Source organism: Acartia tonsa, chromosome 3, assembly GCF_053477335.1.
Source record: "Acartia tonsa isolate MP-2025a chromosome 3, ASM5347733v1, whole genome shotgun sequence".
NCBI classification, from domain to species: Eukaryota; Metazoa; Arthropoda; class Copepoda; order Calanoida; family Acartiidae; genus Acartia; species Acartia tonsa.
The window spans coordinates 9,133,394-9,152,787 of record NC_137262.1 but is presented as its reverse complement, the minus strand read 5'-3'; the positions used below and the strand labels follow the sequence as shown (position 1 = coordinate 9,152,787).

The 19,394-nt window shown below is 30.4% G+C and overlaps 1 protein-coding gene across 4 annotated transcripts in view; it reads right to left on the bottom strand.

Moving 5' to 3' along the window:
* LOC145313244 (GTP-binding protein REM 1-like) overlaps positions 1-9,898 on the bottom strand; it is a 52,468-nt gene extending 42,570 nt beyond the window's left edge. Inside the window, exons 1-3 of one of the 4 annotated variants that reach the window (XM_080152556.1) lie at positions 9,720-9,898; positions 3,983-4,096; positions 52-152 (exon numbers count right to left, since the gene is read on the bottom strand). In XM_080152556.1, the coding sequence (XP_080008682.1) occupies positions 52-152; positions 3,983-4,096; positions 9,720-9,822 (318 nt within the window). In that variant the 5' untranslated portion in view covers positions 9,823-9,898. The remainder of the gene's footprint in view (positions 1-51; positions 153-3,982; positions 4,097-9,719) is intronic. The other 3 variants (XM_080152558.1, XM_080152557.1, XM_080152559.1) reach the window with 3 other exon arrangements.
* Positions 9,899-19,394: the final 9,496 nt, after the last annotated feature.

Below are 19,394 nucleotides of genomic sequence, written 5' to 3'. Positions count from 1 at the left end.
TTATTACATTAAATAAGAAATAGTACACATTGTTTCAATAAAAGAACTCACCAGAAATTTTTCTCTCATGTGGGCAGTTTGATCTCTCATAGAGTGTGATCTGGATGCTTGCTTCCGTAAACCAAGGACGGCAGGATTACTTGGACACATTCCTGAATATCATTTATTTAAATTTGTAAATAAATATTGGAAATATTCACAACAAATTTAAATAAAAATAGCAACTGGAGAGAATTGGCTGGATGTATAGTGAAATTACTTAAGTATGTTCAATTTTGTAACAATTTAACATAGAAATATTTTTAGATTATATAATTAAAATTCTGCTTAAAAGTTTTTGACTCTCTACAAGTGACAACGTTCGTCTGTCCTACCATCCGATTTGTAAATCTTCGCTTACATGGATGATGTAATTTCTTTTTTAGTTAAAACTAAATCTTTTGTAAATAAAATATTAACAGTGTAATGATGATGAAATGCATAATAATATTGTTTGTTTATTTTGTTGATTTATCTAATATCATTGCCAATCAAAATTCAGAAACAAAATAAATGCAAATATCCTACCGATTATAAAACAGTATTTTATTTTTTTAAAATTAGATTTTTTATTTTGTACTTTTCACGTTTGGCAAGGATTGACTAAAATGGCATTATGAATGTCTAACTAATTAAAAGATTATAAAACGACTAAGATAGCTTTATTTTAAACTAGTGGCTTGGGAATAAAGGAATTAACTTGCCCTTTTTTATGAGGGGGGGAGGGGGAGTTTTCCCTATCTAAATGTTTGTTAAAAACTAGCTTTTAAAACCATCTATTGTGTATATGGACATAATATAGCTTATTATATAAGATTTCTATTGCTTTCTGCCAGGAAGAATGACGTTTTATCGACGTAAAATTCCTTGACTAATCTTAATTATTGTACAGTTTAGGGATATAGGAATATGCCAATATAAGATTATTTGATCTTTCCCAAAATTTTAAATTACAATATTAGGAACACCACATATTCAATATTTCTTCTATTATAAAGAAATAAATGTTTTCAACCTAATTTTTGTTAAACTTAAACTTGTATGGATCTTTTTTTTTTAAATTTTATATTATTATATTATTTTATAGAATTGAGGAGGCTTGAATAAAGCAAAATATATTCTGTATACTCTAGTGGACAAGCTCGTTCTTGTTTATGTAGTATAGCTCCATGCCTTCACGTTTTTTGAGACAATTTTTTTTCTTTGTAAAACTTTAACTTTTCCTTCAGTAGAAGATTTAATTTACATACCCACTTATTCCTGACCAAGCCTGACACTTTGCAATATAATTAAACATATGTTCTGCCTTATCAGTTATCTATGACGAAAGATCAAATAGTAATTTGTAGCTACATTGAACGTAGCTACTCTACAATTTCAAAATAAGTACAAAATACATACAAAAAAAGATTTGGTTAGGGTTATAGTGTAAGAAATCTATATTAAAACAAGGATGTGCATATCAAATAAAATCCAAATGGATAAAAAAAAGAATGTCTAATTTCTTATTAGCAAAGGGAAAACAAATTAAATTGTTCCTTTAATTTTGTTTGTTATATTTTTCTTATTGACTAAATTCATAAGGTTTGAAATTAAGCATTCTTGATTTACTATGTAATTAAAACTAGCGGCTTCGCTCCTAGCCTCTAGGTTTTTTTTTGCCCCAAGAGGTGATTTTAAAAAAAATTAAGTATTTCTGGTGCTGCCGTTTATTGTGAAGTAACTGCCTAAAAACAATTTTTAAATTTTTTTGGAAGGGTTTCATTTTTTGGGGGAGTTGGGGGTGTCCCACCCCCCAAGAAAATAACTCAAAACCACCACAGGACCAATAGGTATATACCCTAAAGAGTAAATCCGATCGGTTCAGTGGTTACCGAGAACTTAAGGGACGGACGGACGGACAGACATCAAGCTACTTTGTATTATAGATTATACAGTAATTAATCTTACCATAAAAAGTAAATTCTAAACTATCTAATATTGAAAATGTACACTTATTTATTTTTCATCTTTATATTATATTAATTGGTAAAAGTTACCAAAATCGTGTAGTAGCTGCGCCGAGCGCTAGTAAAGATTTATGACAAAAATAGATTAATGTATTCTATATTATTCATCTTTTTTGATCACTTATTACAGTTAGGAGGTTGAAATCAGTTTTATAAAAGCAGAAATATAATCTATGATTACAGTTTTGACCCTATAAAAAGAGGTAATGTATGATTCTATTTTCCCCTCTCTTGGTAATGATATCACCATGGCTGATATGATTTTTGTAATGTACCATTCCACTTTCAAAAGAAACGAAACTGGAATGGTACTTTTATTTTTACATACCATCGTATTTAGAAACATTGATTTCAATATTAAAATCAACATAATTGTATTGGTATATACTAGTAATTTTTCAACTTTATTTTTTTTAATTATACAGAATATTTTATGCTTTTTAACGATGAACAACATATAATTTCTATTATGTCGATCTGAAAAGAGTAAACCACCATTCGAGTTTCGTCTCCTTTGAAAGTGGAATGATACATTACAAAAACCGTATCGGCCTCAATGATATCATTACCAAGAGCGGCCAAAATGGAATGATAGATCACAAAAATTATATCGGCCTTGATGATGTCATTAACAAGAGAGGGGAAAACGGAATCATACATTACCTGTTTTAGAGAGCTAAACCTGTAATCATAAACTATATTTCTGCTTTTATAAAAAAATGGTTTCAACCTCCTAACTGAATTACAATACAGGAAAAATATTTAATTAGATGCATTATTTATGGACATAATCCAAATAACCTGAAATCACGCAAATGTCAATGAATAGATGACTTTTTTTTATACATTTGTGTCATAATAATAATAAAAAGATAATTGTAAGGCATAAAATAATTTGATTACAATAATATAAAATGCCATTGGTGGCTCCATCCCTAGGGTGAGGTCAAGGATCCTCAGCCATTTTCATTTCATTTATAAAATGGTTAAAATTTTTAAAAATGCCATTTTTTTCGGTCTGCGCCCTTTACTTAAATAGCTAAAAACCTCACAAATATGTGAAGCTTCCTTCTTTAAAAAATCAAGCAGTTAGTGAGATCTTTTGTTACAAACAACAGACACAACACATGTATACTATTATCCTAATTCTTTTTAAAAAGGATAATTAAAGCATTTCTTTCATAACTACTAGCGGCTACGCCCCTAGAGGCTAGATGGGCGCTTGAATTCGATCCCTCCCCCCCCCCCCACCACATTTTTTATTTTAGTTTCAAAATGAAAAGGTAAAAGATTAAAGAGGAATTTTATTAGGGGGCGTGGTTGTTGTACCCTCCACCAATATAGTTATAAACCTTCCCAGGACCTATGAGAAGCTACCCTGTAAGGGAGAACCATATATGTTCAGTGACAAAAAAAAGCTTACTACTTTGAATAACAGGATATTGAAAACTGTTATTCTAAAAAATGGTTATAGAGTAGTTTTGCTCCTCTAAAGAAAATTAGTAATTTGTTAAATTGTAAAGAGCTAGTTTCTTTGATTTTAAAAACATGAAAGTGGGGCTAAGGTGGTGTAAAAACATAATAACATTGAATAAATTGACTTTATGTAAGCAAATAAGGTTTTTACAACTTGATGCAAAGTGCATTACACCACTCTCTCTCTCTCTCTCTCTCTCTCTCTGCAAAATGTTTTAGTATTTATAAATCTTTTTTCTAATTTGAAATAGGGGAAAAGGAATTCATATATTTTCCAACAAAATTTAATTTTCTAATAGCAAACAGAAAATACAATTACACAAAAAAGTATGAGGTAAAAAATGAGTTATTTGAAGAGGAACATCCACTTGATTGATAAGCCATACTAAGGGTTAAGGTGTTAAGAAATCCCCATTGACACACAAACAAACATCCAAGTACTTATTAAATAGTTTTACCTGTACCCAAGGTTGGCTTTCTTGCTGGTGAATTTCTACTGTTGGCATTACTATTGACTCTGCTGTTTGCCTGGCTGTTCACTCTGGTAACAGGACCACTGTAGCTACCTGTACCTGAAATATAATTACTATTACTCTGCTGTTTACCTGGCTGTTCACTCTGGTAACAGGACCACTGTAGCTACCTGTACCTGGAATATAATTACTATTAACTCTGATGTTTGCCTGGCTGCTCACTCTGGTGACAGGACCACTGTAGCTACCTGTACCAGGAATATAATTACTAATGACTCTCCTGTTAGCCTGACTGTTCACTCTGGTAACTATTATTTCAATTTGTACGGTAATTGAAATTAAATATATTAAATAATAATAATAAAGTTTTCAAATTTTCCATGAAATAGGCAAAAAAAAAAATTTTTGAAATCTCTTTGTGAAAAGTTTTGTATCTTAGAACATATTCTTCTTTTGAAATTGTATCTTGCATTTCATTTTAACATTTTCATGTTTTGCTTTGTAAATTGAAAAACTTTACACCACTAAAAAATATCAATATGAGAAATATTTTTTTGCATAATTTCAAGGTTTCCTATTACACAAAATCAAGCACGTAAGAATTCTTTATCCAAAAGAGGATCCATAAAAGATGAATATTTGAAAACATCAATTCAAATTTAAATCCTATGTTATATATAACATAGAATATAGGATTTCTGGTTTGCCCACCTTTTATTTTAAATTTATTCATATGCTTTGGAATGTATATAAAACTATAGTGACTTCATCTCTAGCTTTTAGGAGCTTCTTTTGAAAATGTTTTAGGTTAGGTTAGGTTAAGTAAAAGTTAGGCGAGCTCTGCAGGGCTAGTGTCACGTAAGGAGAGGACACCGCAAGGGGCAAGAAATAGGCTTCAAAAATAAGGTTTTATTAAAAGTATTTCATTTGTTCTTCCAACCCAATCGTTCCAGCGGTTACCGAGATCTTTTAATACAAACAGACTTTACAGGGATTGTTAAATGACATATTGGAAGACGAAAGACCTGATTCAGGGAAATCATATTCATATTTTATAATTGCTTTGTGAGTTTTCATTTTATTTTTTGACTTGAAATCTTTAGATTTTATCTTTATTATCTTACATAAATGTTTGTATTCCCCCTGCCTACGAAGTGACTATGACCTTTTACAAAAAACCTGGGTAAAAATGTTTTGATAAGAATCTCTTAAGTTTACAGTATCAAATGATAACTTTTCCTGACATCTCAAAATTGTTTTTCATATACAATGTATGTATATGCACTTCGCCCCTAGCATCTAGGAGCTTCGATATATTTCTTGTAACAAACATATAATAGAAATGCATAGTGGTTAAAATTAATTTAATTTATTTATGGTTTATTATTGGTTTAAGGTGGATCATCTTTTTACAATTATAGAGAGAACAAGGATGACAACATCTATAAATAGCGAAGCCAAAAAAATACCTTTCACATATCTTTGCATGACTAACAGACAAAGTAAATTACATACTGGACGCTCTTTGGTATAGGGAATCTTTACAAAACAAGGATAACAATATCCATAAAAGCGAAGCACTGAAACAGTAGGACAAACGGACATCAACACTTGTATAGTGTCAGAACTGAATAATCAGAATATAAATGTATAGTATAAAAGTATAAATGTATAATCAGAATATAAATTTACTTGCAAAATTGCAAGTAAATTTGTTGAAAAACTGCTTGATACAGAATAATGTTTATGGACATACTTACATTTTTAGGACTTGATTATAGAGTTACTTCGCTTTTAAAATTATACTTTGTTGTCCCAGAAATCAGTATACCAAAAATCGGATCAATGGGATAATTAAATCACATAAGAATTTTTGGTTAAAAAAGTAAAAAAATCAACATGTTTAAAGTGGACGTACGGGAATTCTGGTAATGATTATAGAGTTGCTACGCTTTCTAAATCGTACCTAATTACAATAGGAATCACCATGCAAAGTTTGAAATCGATTAAACAATTCTAACATGCCTAAATTAACAAAAAAGCTATCCGTTCCGGACGGACGTACGTACGGACGGACCTAATTATAGAAATGCTTCGCTTTAAAAAAAATTTAGTTATCTATTTAAATAGCTACTGAGAAAAAATCACATTTCCCCCATAGGGTTACGGACTCACTGGCGTACGGACAGTCAAAGTGAATTATAGGGCAGCTACGTTACCAAAAAGAAAAATGAAGGAATAAAAGCCTAAACAAAAGAAAAATTGTTTATAAATACGTGAAAGGATTTTGTGCACTTTTTTTTCTTTGTTTATTAGTTTAACAAGATGGTTTCCCATATTTTTTGCAAGGTTGCCAAAGTACTCTCATCAGTTTTGCAATAATCATCCCTAATTTGAGAAAGAAAATAATAATTTTTAATCAAAATAATTGGGCTTATCAACCAAAAAAGGTAGTAAAATCCGAGATCAAACATTTATTTGTAAAAATAATGATAGAATGAATGAGTTACTGCCACTGGTTAAAAAAGCAAAGAAACATAAGTTTAGTAATTTTTGATTCATTCTAAGTTTAGATCATTAAAAAAATACATCAAATTTCCGAAGAAAAATAAGCAAATCTGAAACTGCAATGCCTATCCTAATAAATAAACATTTGGTCTAATGATATTTTAGCTACAGAAATTATTTACATTCTCTCCTCAGTTGGGAGCACGAAACCAAGATTTACACTGTTCGCATAATAAAGGATATTTATAAAAAAGACCAAAGGAATCGTTTAAAAATGAATTATAAGAATGATAAACAAATAAACTTATTTTGAAACTTACAAAAGTTATTTCTTATTTTATATATATGAAATATTAAAGCTTGTTTTTACCAGGTAAGTCTGGTTGTTTATGCTCCCAACCTTACTACGCACACAGTCCACGCACACATGGATCTAAAGGGATAAGACAATGGTCGATGAATTGATGTCCATTCCAAAAATTACCCCTTCTTTAGATTAAAATTACTGGTTGTAACTTTTGGACTCTCAACTTATTGAACCAACCAATCAAAATTCAATATTCAAGGATATTGAGCAAAGGAATAAGAAAACGTTATCATAAGACTTTGTTGACTGGTGTATAAGCAGCCCAATGTCCCCACCCTGCCTGGCACACACATGACTTTTCTTTACATTTCCTTAGTTGTTGATTTAAGGAATAGAAAATATTTACAGGAAACAGTGGGATGCAATATGATAGCAATCACGGTGGCTTAATTTACAGTACACCTTGGATCAGAAATCTATTATTTATTGGACTCAATGGTAAAAGCGCACAAAATTAATTATGATTTTGAGCATAATATAGAACACTGAGGTCAATTCTTAAAAAAAATTTTAGCCCAATTTTCAAAATTGAAAAAAAAAATTTCTAAATTCACCTCTGGTTAAGATCCAATTTTAATGGTTTAAAACAACTGATTTTTTAATATAAAAATATATGAATGTAAGAGGCATTTTACAAGTATAGTTTTGAGATTTCATATTTAAAACCTGAATATTTCAGTACCTTTAATTGATATTTCAGTTTTAAAATTCAAACTTGTAAAATTATTGCTTATTTCTTTTTTTTAAATAAAAAATCTTTAAAATATCTTGAATAGATTGTCTTATCAGTAACAAACACAAGCACATTCTTGATATAGATATTTAATTTTTTAATATTGCTATGCACCTGTAGGTTAAAATTTAATATCCAAGAGTCAGTTTTATAATGTTAATCTTATTTATATACCCTTCTTGTGACAATTTAAATAAGTTTTGACACTTTACTATCCCACCGTGACAACCTTAATGCCAACATTTCTTTATTTATTTCATATACAAATTAAATTTCAAATAAATACATACACACATACTCTCAAAATTTTAACTTTTAACAGCGGAGCTACTATAAGAAATAAAATCATGATACGCTTAATATTGAATGAAAAAGTCATATTCAGTGATTTATAGTCACTACTTGCTAAAGTTCATTACAAAAATACATAAATTTTTAATCTTTTCATTATGTCTAAAAGTTTACTTCATTGTAAATACTATTGTCAAATTGAAGTTGCTGCGCTACCTATGAACTAAATTTTCCTTCCTTAAATTGTGAACATTTAAAATGTAGAATTTTGCCCCCCCTCCCCCCCCCCTTTCCGCTGCTTGTGGCTTTAGCTGACTTATGTACAGATTTACAATATAATAAATGACTCCACGAGAAACACATTTTAGAAATAGCTTTCAACAAATCAGAATTCAGAATATATAGGTGAAACATTAAGCCCTGGTGGTGGGCTCAGCACAAAATTTTCTGCGAACATAAAATGATAAATTGATATAAAAACTAGCAGGAAGGAATACTGTAGAACAAGGATGACATTTTCCATAAGTAGAGAAGCATTAAAAACTCAAGGAAGGACAAACAGACAATATAAATTACAGAGAAGATGTTCAGTTGATAAATATGCCAAAAATTTATTGAATTTCGAAACTATTCTGAAAAATAAAAAAAAATATTCTTAATGTCTTTTTATGCATGACCGACAGACTGACGGACAAAGTAAATTAGGCCCTTCATGTTCACTGATATTGGGAATCTTCACTAAAAATTCATCCGTCTATCTGCAATAGAAGCTGATAAAATCGCGTTTTCCCCATAGTGTTACGGACGGACTGGCGGGCAGACAGAGTAAAATATAGAAAATTTATAAACAGTTTTTGTTTAATTTTCTAATTTTACAAAATTATTATTATATGAAGACTTTCAATATTATTTATTGAACAATAAAGGAATTTTAAAATTCTGAAAAAAATGAAAATTAATTTTCTTTATAGTTTTGCATTCTTTAAATCTAAAACTTAAATTAACGAATATTTGTTTTCAGTATCGCTTCGAAACCGATTAATATCCGGTGAATTGGAACCGGCTCTCATCCATACTTAAAATTATGTATAGCATCGTATTATATCCAGATTTTCTACGGATATAAAAATGTACAATCATAAGATTAAAACCAGTTTTTTTTATACCAGGCCTTCGACATCTGGGGGCTAACACTTTTATATCCGCGGAGAGCTGTCTATATCACAATGCGATAAATAACTATTATAAGGTGGAAAATGCTGCGTCTCCCCTCAGGTGCCACTAAAGGGCATCTAGGGGCATAGCCGCTAGTTAAAAAATAAGTTAATTGACTTTCATTTAATACGGATATGTTTTGTTGTCTTACCTGTCAGTCTAAGATGAATGTGATGCTAAGCTGTATGAACGCTGCTTGTTATCCTACCTGTGAGGCTAAGATGTATGAAAGCTGCCTGTAGTCCTATATGAGAGGCTAAGTTTTATGAAAGCTGCCTGTAGTCCTACCTGTGAGGCTAAGCTGTATGAACGCTGCCTGTTGTCCTATCTGTGAGGCTAAGATGTATGAAAGCTGTCTGTTGTCCTACCTGTGAGGCTAAGATGTATGAAAGCTGCTTGTTGTCCTACCTGTGAGACTAAGATGTATGAAAGCTGCATGTTGTCCTACCTGTGAGGCTAAGATGTATGAAAGCTGCCTGTTGTCCTACCTGTTAGTTTAAGATGTATGAAAGCTGCATGTTGTCCTACCTGTGAGGCTAAGATGTATGAAAGCTGCCTGTTGTCCTACCTGTTAGTTTAAGATGTATGAAAGCTGCCTGTTGTCCTACCTGTGAGGCTAAGGTGTATGAAAGCTGCTTGCTGTCCTACCTGTGAGGCTAAGATGTATGAAAGCTGCTTGTGGTTCTTTCTCCGCTTTGATGAACAACTCATCAAAGTTCTGGTTTAATGAAACCTCCGTCGTCATTCTTTTTTTTTCTTATTTTATTCTGGAAATAGGAAATGGATATTTTAGATTAGATTTCAGATATAAAACAGAGGTGGATTCTGAAAAAAAACGGAATCAACTAAAAAGTATATATATCTGTTATATTAAAAGCCATCAAAAAATATTTTATTACCTACTTTAATAACCCTTCAAAAATCTAAGTGAACTTTTTTTGAGGAATGAAGCAAAAACAATTTTGAGGGTGCGGCTAACCAAAACCAGATTCTTGTTTTTAAAGAACCCACCTCAGAATTTTAGATTTAAAAGTTAAAAAATTACATACATAATTTTAATTCAAGATTAGTTGAAACCTAGACATTTTAAACAAGCTTAACTGTTTTTTTATTTTTCAAAAAAATAGTTGAATTTATAATTACAAAAATCTCCTAATTTTCACTCCACTTAATTATATGTTATTGTGTCTTTTTGCAAAAAAAAATCAATTTCCAGAAATTATATTAAATTATGATGATGTTTTTGCATTTAAACTAAACTTGGACTAATTACATTCTGTATAGTATTTTCTAAATATATTTTGACATGTAATTAACTAAAATAAACTTTTTTTCATCAACCTTTTATATAAAGTAGTGAACTGATACTGAACTGATAGAGTTCTCCTTTCAAGGGAAGCTTCACACATGACCAGGGATGATTTTAGGCCATTTCGTTTTTAGAATTAAGCCTTAGGACGGTTTTAGGCTATATTTGTCCCTTCATAAATATATACAGAGCCCCTAGAGGCTAGGGACTGTGCTGCTAGTTTTGTATAAGTATTATTTGTACTGTATATAAAGTGCAATATCTGTCTGAGACATAACTAATTGTATTACCCGCACCTAATAAAATAAACATGGATGACAACATCCATAAAAGCAAAGCACTGAAACGGTAAGACAAACGGACATCAACACTTGTATAGTGTCAGAACTGAGTAATCAGAATATAAATGTATAGAAGTCGAAGCAAAATTGTAAGTAAATTTGTTGAAAAACTGCTTGATGCAGGATAATGTTTATGGACATACTTACATTTTAGGACTTGATTATAGAGTTGCTTCGCTAATAATATTGTACTTTGTTGTCTCAGGAATCAATATATCAAAAATCAGATCAAACGGATGATTAGATCACATAGAAATTTTTTTGCTAAAAAAGTAGAAAAATCAACATGTTTAAAACGGACGTACGGACATTCTGGTAATGATTATAGAGTTGCAACGCTTTCTAAATCGTACCTAACTACTACAGGAATCACCATGCAAAGTTTGAAATCGATTGGACAATTCTAACATGCCTAAATTAACGAAAAAAGCTATCCGTTACGGACGGACGGACTTACTAATTAAAGGGTCGCTTTTAAAAAGTGAGCCACCTCAAATCTATTCTTAATGCGTCTATTATATGCAGATGAAAGAAAATAATTTGTTTTACGTTTTTTCTAAGTTTGTCAGGGATCTTAAGGGATAAGACAATGGATAATAAATTGATGAATATCTCCAATGACAATCAACAAAATAATCCTTCTGTAGCTAAAAATTATTGTTGGTAAAGATTGAATACTAATAATTAAAAAAAAAGATTTATTAAAAAAAACAAAGTACTAAGTCAATAAATGAGATAATGTGTTCCTAAAATTTTAAGTACGAGTATAATTCACAGTCCAATGTCTCCTCCCTCCCTGAAGTTTGTGTGTGTGTGTGTGTGTGTGTGTGTGGTGTGTGGCTATGGGATGGAAAATATGACTAATCAAGATCTTTTCTCTCTTTTGTCTTTTTCTAGGATCAAACAAATGATTTGGTTTAAGGGATAGTTAAAAGGTTCAATTAATTGTATTGGTGATAACTTTTTCAATAGCGGCTAATTTGTTATTTTCTTTCTTTTGTAAAAAAAATGTAAATTAATCATTACCAATAGTATATGAAAGTTTGTTGGGCAACCAACCCCCCTCCCCCCCCCCACACACAAAGGAATGTCCAAGCTTTTTATTTTGAGGGGGGTAAAATAATGGGTTTCAAAGGTTTGACGGAGGTAATCTTATGTATTTTTGAAAAAAAAATTATGGGGGTAAAATGCAGAGTTGGGGGGTTAACACCTCTTTACTCCCACTATTGACGTCTATGCCTCCCCCAAATATTTTTTAATGAAATCTGATTTGTGGTGGTATGGGGGGTGGAAGCACCCCTAACCCCATTACCCTTTGTTGATTCTTGGGAATAATATTGATATTTTAAACTTTTAAACCTAACCGTCTGTGTCCATATATGTAATCTATAACTCGGCTTCATTGATATGTCTTCCATTTTAGAAGTAAAATTATTATTACTTTCTTCCTGCATTTAAACGTGTATTTTTGGGTGAGACTGTGACTCTGTCTAACCACATTTTATATAATATTATCTCATTAATGATGTCGTAATGTAATTAATACCCTAACCTATCTTAGTACTATAACAAGGACTAGCGGCTACGCCCCTAGAGGCCTCTAAAAACAAGTAAAATTGTTTCTTTTTAATCTATTTTAAAATCAGCGATTTACAAAAAATATTTTTTTCTGCCGCTAGATGGTGTTAGTTATGTTTTTTGGCTGGTTGCAAAAATGTCCGAAGGGCAGCGTTTTTTTTTTATTTTTGTCGATTTTTTTGGTGAGGATGGTGGTACCCTTCCCCAAAATAGTTATAAACCTTCCCAGGACCTATGAGAAGCTACCCTGTAAAGGAGAACCATATCGGTGGTTAGCGAGATCCTTCGGTATAAACAAACAGACACTGACATACAGTAAACAAACATTCTGTTACTTTATATTAAGGATAATGCAGTTATTGATAAAATATTAATTACAATTTTAATCTAAAAGAAAGGATAAAAGAACAAGTACAATTTTGTCAATAAGAAGCAAAACACAAAGTGACTCAAAAATTCAGCCATGTGACGTCATGAAAATTTCTTTTTTAGGGGTTTTCTTTCCAACATCTTCTCTCATTCCCCATTTTTATGACGTCATATGGCTAATTTTTAAAAACACTTTGTATGTACAGCTTCTTTGATGAAAAAAAATGTAAACTATAATTTTGTTTCAAAAATGGTAATTTGTAATGGTAAAATAAAAAGATATAATCGTAAAAACTGCAATTAAAAATTAAAAACCTGGTAAGTAACTTAATGTCGTGACATACAGACTAGCGGATATACCCCTAGTTATAGATTAGCAGAGCATAATAATGGACATTTTAAATGGTCCAATTCTCTCTAAAAGGTTTATTCTTTATTATCTTAAAAAATAATGAAAATTAGTTTATAGGAAATAATTTATATATGAGGAAAAGCTAGTATTACTTGATGCTCTTCAAACATTAGTTATTTAATCTTTGGACATTAAATCTATAATACAAAGTAAAATGACATTTGTCTGTCCGTCTGTCTGTCTGAAGAATAAGATCTCGGTAACCGCTGAACTTTTTGAGCTCCTCTACTCTACGGTTATATTGGTTAAAGGCTAAGGGCGAAGCCATTAGTGTTATTATGAATTGTACTAATGTACATGCTAGAAATAAAAAAAATGTTGTGGTGAGTTATGCTAACTTGCATTCTAGCTGGATTCTGCTATTCTCACCTGGGTTAGCAATCTCTGACATTTATTTCTGAAAATAAAGTTAGGAAAAGGGAAACCCCTTAAATCCCCTTGTTGAACTATTAACCCCCTAACTAACTCTTAACTTAACTTAACTTAAAATAGGCAACGTTTGGTTTAAATTGCTTCAAGATTCTTCTAGAAAGAAATACACTCACGCAGAAGCTAGGCCACTCTATAATTATCAAAGTTAAATTGTCTATTTTAAGACATGCATTATGATCCATGGCTAAAAAGGGTCCTGTTAATAGAAAAACCATGAATCATAATGCAGTGGCTATATAAAAAGTTGCATAAATCACAAGAGAATAATTTCTAATTTTTTACAATTAAACTGGACAACTTTAAAATTTTTAAACAGAACTTTTTAAAAACTAAATCTTTTCAATTTAAATCCTTTGAAATAAAATAAACATAATATATTAATTTAATCAATTTTCTACGATAAAAAAAAGTTTCATTGAGAATTTCAGCATAAATTGACATAAACCTATCTGGCAGAAAATTTTGCAAAAAAGTTTCAATTGGAAATTTTGTGAAACTGACATTAAGCTTTTTTAATGCTATTCAACTTTTTCAATATTTAGCTGCTAATTATTTTCTTTAATTTCAAGGATACGAATTGCGGATAAGAAAATAAGAATTTAAAAATTATGCCCACAAGAAATGACCTTATCGATTTCAAAAGCGAAGCTTTTCTACAATTAGGATATGCAACGTAGCAACTCTATAATAATTAACAGATATTCTATATTTCGATTTTAGCTTTTCTTGAAGAATGTTGTCATTCTTGTTTTTTTTATGGTTGTTCTAAAACATTGTAAAGGAAAGTTTTTATAGAAACCTGGATCTTTTTTATCTTTTACAGATCCATGTTTTAAGCGTTATTAAAAAAAGATAAATATTTCATTTCAAAATATTCTGTAAATAGTTAATACCAAAATCAATAATAGCATTCTACAATTTGACCTTTCAATTACAATTAACGAAATACTGCTGGATTTATTTTTTGTTTTTGTTTTAAATAAACTGGTCCTTAACATATTAGGGTATATCATTAAACGTATAACAAAGACAAGATAAAAATTATACTAAAATAGAACAGTTTTAAAATAAACATTCAAAGATAAAAAATAATTCTAGCCTCGCATATAGAAGAAAAGCCTCATTTAACACACTCAAGAATCAATTAAAAACTTTAAAAATTCGATATTCATTATGGATAAAGTATAATAAACCATTTCAAAGATCAAAACTTCCATTGCTAACATAATGAGTAAATGGAATAAAGTGTAATAAAAAATACTTAAGATTAAACGCCCTAGAAACTATTATTAGAATTTTTTATTAGATTTGAAAGGCCTTGAAAGAAGGCCCTACTTCGTGTACAGTATAGAATTTAAGAGGCAACAGATAAAAAAAATAATCTCTCACATGAACTACAACGAAGTAAAGAATATTTCACAATGGCCTATTCAGTGCAAAATTTGTTTTCTACAAAATAATTTGTTAATAGCTAATAGCTAAAAGGCATACTAAGAAGAAGAGTCTTAGATATATTCATCCCAGCAATCAAACTATTGATCGCAACACCTTTGTTTTAAGTCCTTACTATACAAATGCACAACAATGAATATTTTAGACCAAAGCATTTTCCTGTCTGTCAAAATAGCACTTATTTTTTTCACAAAAAGATTCAGTATAAACGGTTTAAAATCAGTGATTAAAAAATGTATGAAAATTTTGACCAAAAATGCGGGAGGTAACCAATAGAAGAGCACAAACACTTTGTTGAAAGAAAACATTTGTCTGACATATTTAGAAGTCAAGTCCTACTGTTCATATATTCAGGCAGTAGGCAGGGATGAAGGGATATGATAACTAATAACTAAAAAAACACAAAAATTCTAATCTAAATCGCAAATAAACCTTTTTTCTTAAATTTTTTATATTTTTCATTTCAAGCGCTCTTTTGGAACCTTAATAGCTCTCTTATGAGCATTTGATCTTATTTCGACAGCTAAGAGCATGTATTTATTTGATAACTTATTGTGCTTTACCGACCAGCAAATAATAAGACCGAAACCATTGAATTTTATTCTAATTTTGAGAACCCTAAAAGTAAATAGCTCTCTATTACTTTATTTTGGAAGAGTAAAGCTTCTAACTATTTTTTGAATGATATCCAATTAAGTTATCCTAATATATAAAGTAGTAAGCTTTTTTCTGTCTGTAGCGAAGGATCTTGCTAACCACTGAACTGATATGGTTTTCCTTTACAGTGAAGCTTCCTAAATGTCCTGAGGTAATTTTAAGCTATTTTTTGCTCTTCCATATACATTTTAATATAGAGCCACAAGATGCTAGGGGCGCAGCAGCTGGTGCTTAAAATATAGGATTGGAAAAAAATAAAATTCTTTTCTAACGAGCATATAGAAAATTGTTTACTGTAGTTGAGAAAAAGATTTTCCATTCTTTAAAATAGAAAAAGAAAACAATGTTGAATAGTTGAAAAAATAGAGCTTGAAATTTCAAGTATTTTTGCGTTGAAAAGTTTGTTAACCTAGCTAATACTCACTCTAAAACATTTAGAATTAAAACAGGCAAAAATTTTTAATAAAAGTAATAGGACCGATATGGCTCTTCTTCACAGTATAATATCTTAAAGGTCCCAAAAGGATTCAGGACCAAACTGAGTCATACTGTAAAATACTGCTGCTATGTCGGGCACGTTACATCTATAGGAAGAGGGAAGGGGGTGGGATGATACAAGATCCAAGCAATTTAAGTGTTGGTTGTCTGTTGGTAGTTTTATCATTTAATACGACTAATCATAAGCTTCTTCGTTGCAAGGTATCACAAATTGTACTACATTTATTTTGCTTAAACTCGAATATTTCTTTTTAAAGTTCTTAAAAATATGAAAAATATATAAAATGATATTCTAAAATATAAATGTTAGAGTGCTATACATGTAAACATTTTACAAAAGATAAATTGAAGGTTACATTCTTTTTCAGAGTATGAAAATGTTTTACTAGATAAATTCTAAATTGAGCTCAACTTTTAAAAATCAATATTTTCTAGTAAATAATATAATAAGGTTTTCTTTTTAAAAGCGAAGTCTACTATTAGGTTCAGTCCGTCTGTACGTCTGTAACAGAAAGTCCTGATTGAAAGTTTAGATAAGTTGGAATTTTGCAATGTGATACTTGTTAATCTAGAATGTTGATTACTGGGCTTATAAGGCACAATTTCATAAGCGAAGCATATCTATCATCAAGTATGAAAATGTAAGTATATCCTTACTTAATATTTTATTTCTTTAAAGTATTTTGATATAATGTTTGCTTGTTCGTTTGTCTTATTTGATAACTGTCTTTATTTTGTGGATGTTATCATCCTTGTTTAATATTGATTTCACGGACTATTGAATTAATTAAATAATAGTAAATACTTCCATAGAAAGATATACGTTTAAATTCGTAACACGGATTTAGTTTCTAGCGCAGCAATTAAAAAAATTAAAAAAACTGGCCTAAATGCAGTCAATAAATCCATAAATATAAACCCAAGGGTATAAATAAGGAAGAACATGCACTCCTCTCCCCCTCATATAAATTTTTCTCTTATATATTTTAATTTTTATTTTTTTTTGTAGCTTGACTGACAGACCGACGGACAAAGTAAATTACATACTGGATGCGCATAGAAAAAGGGAATCTTCATTTACAAAATTCAGCCATTTATCTTGAATAGCAGCTGAAAAATCTTATTTCCCCCATAGCGTTACGGACAGACGAACAAGCAAAGTATATTATAGAGTAGCTTCGCTGCTAAAAAAAAAGGTAAAAATCAACATGTTTAAATTGGACGTACGGACATTCTGGTAACGATTATAGAGTTGCTACACTTTCTAAATCTTACCTAACTACTGCAGGAATCATCATTCAACGTTTGAAATCGATACGACAATTCTAACTAATACAAATCAACGAAAAAAGCTATCCGTTACGTACGAAAGGATGGACGGACAGACAAACAGACTAATTATATTATAGAGTAGCTTCGCTACTAAACAAAAACTTATAAATAGATAAAATATTGTGATATGAAATAGAATATTAGTTGTGTTATCTCATAGGAAATAAATTAATTAGAAAATAATCCTGAGGTTAATAATATTACGTAAAATAAAATAAAACATACACATTTATAGGAATATATATACAATACACATGTCCATTAAGAATTGAGGAATAGCTTATTTTATAACAATTATTTTATTTCTCGTATTCATTCCAATCCGGTGGATAGGAACCGGTTCTCATCCATAGGAAAAAACTATGTCTAGCATCGTATTATATCCAGTTTTCTACTAATATAAAAATGTACAATCATAAGATTAAAACCAGTTTTTAGCCTATGCCTTTGGCATCTAGAGGCTAGATAAACTATAGAAATAAATATAAATATTTAGAGGAATACATATTTGACAATTAAGAATATAAGAGTTCATGAGAATATTTTATTTGTATATTTTAGGGAAGAAGTAGCTGCTTGTCCCTTTATTTACTGTCAACAAAAGACCATCTAATCATAAATTAAATTGTAGATACGTAAAATTTGAGAATGGTAGTGTTTTCTAAAGATATTGATAAATATGTTATTACAGTATGGATTCGAAACCGACCAATATCCGCTATATTAGATATCCGATATATTATAACCAGAGGTGGATTCTTTAAAAAAAATTTGCCCCACTAATCGCGTAGTGGGGCAAAATTGTTTTCGTAAAAAATCCTCCAAAATCACATAAAAAATCTACAAAAATTAAATAAAATCTTATGTTCATAACCCTTCTATGATTTTGTTTAATTTTTGTAGATTTTTAATGTGATTTTGGTGGATTTTTCACGAAAACAATTTTGCCCCACTAAGCGATCAGTGGGGCAAATTCTTTTTAAGAATCCATCTCAGATCTCAGCCATACCGAAAATTTATGTGTAGCATAGTATTACAGACATTTTACCAAGAATATCAAAATAAAAATCATAAAATAAATATCCGTTTTGTTAGCCTAGGCCTTCGTCCCCATGGGGCTAATGAAACTGGTTTTAATCTTTAATTATTTATTTTAATATGCGCTGAAAGCTGTCTATGATAAAATACAATAGATAACTTTTCTTATGAAGTTGATAATTGTGTTAATTCCTAAGAGCTATACATTATAACCTAATTTATTATGAAATTTATGCTGACTCAACTTAGATAATCATTACAGTTCTACTATTGACGCATTAAGAGGGTGGTGATTTAAAGAATTCGTGTGCACGCACTTCACCGTCTTTTTAAAAAAAATACAATTTTTTGTGGGGTAGGGAGAGAACATTTTTTCCAAGGACGATTTTCGTAGACGGATGTATCTGCCCTCCTACAACATAGTCATATATTTTCTCAGGACCTATGAGAAGCTTCGCGGTTAAGGAGAACCATACCGGCCGGCAGTAAGAGAAATTCTTCAGCACACTTACACAGACAGACTCACAGACATACTGCTACTATTACATAAGGATAGTTTTGTTTATCGCGCGGTTCAGAACCAGTTTTTATTCAGATGAAATAAATCGCAATAATGGAAATTACAATATCATTTTCTTTTTTTTTAAAATACCCCCTGATTAAATCCTGTGTACGCCTGTTAATGGTACATAATGAAAATTATTAGTTAGCATTTCAGTTGTTATAATACAGTATTATTGTTGTGCTGCTTAACAGCTTATAATCTCTTATGCAATGAGTAACTACTAGAGAATGGACCCCTAGCATGCAGGGCTCTATATTCGAATAGGAGTCGAGAAATGGATAAAACCGTTCCCTTGTGACC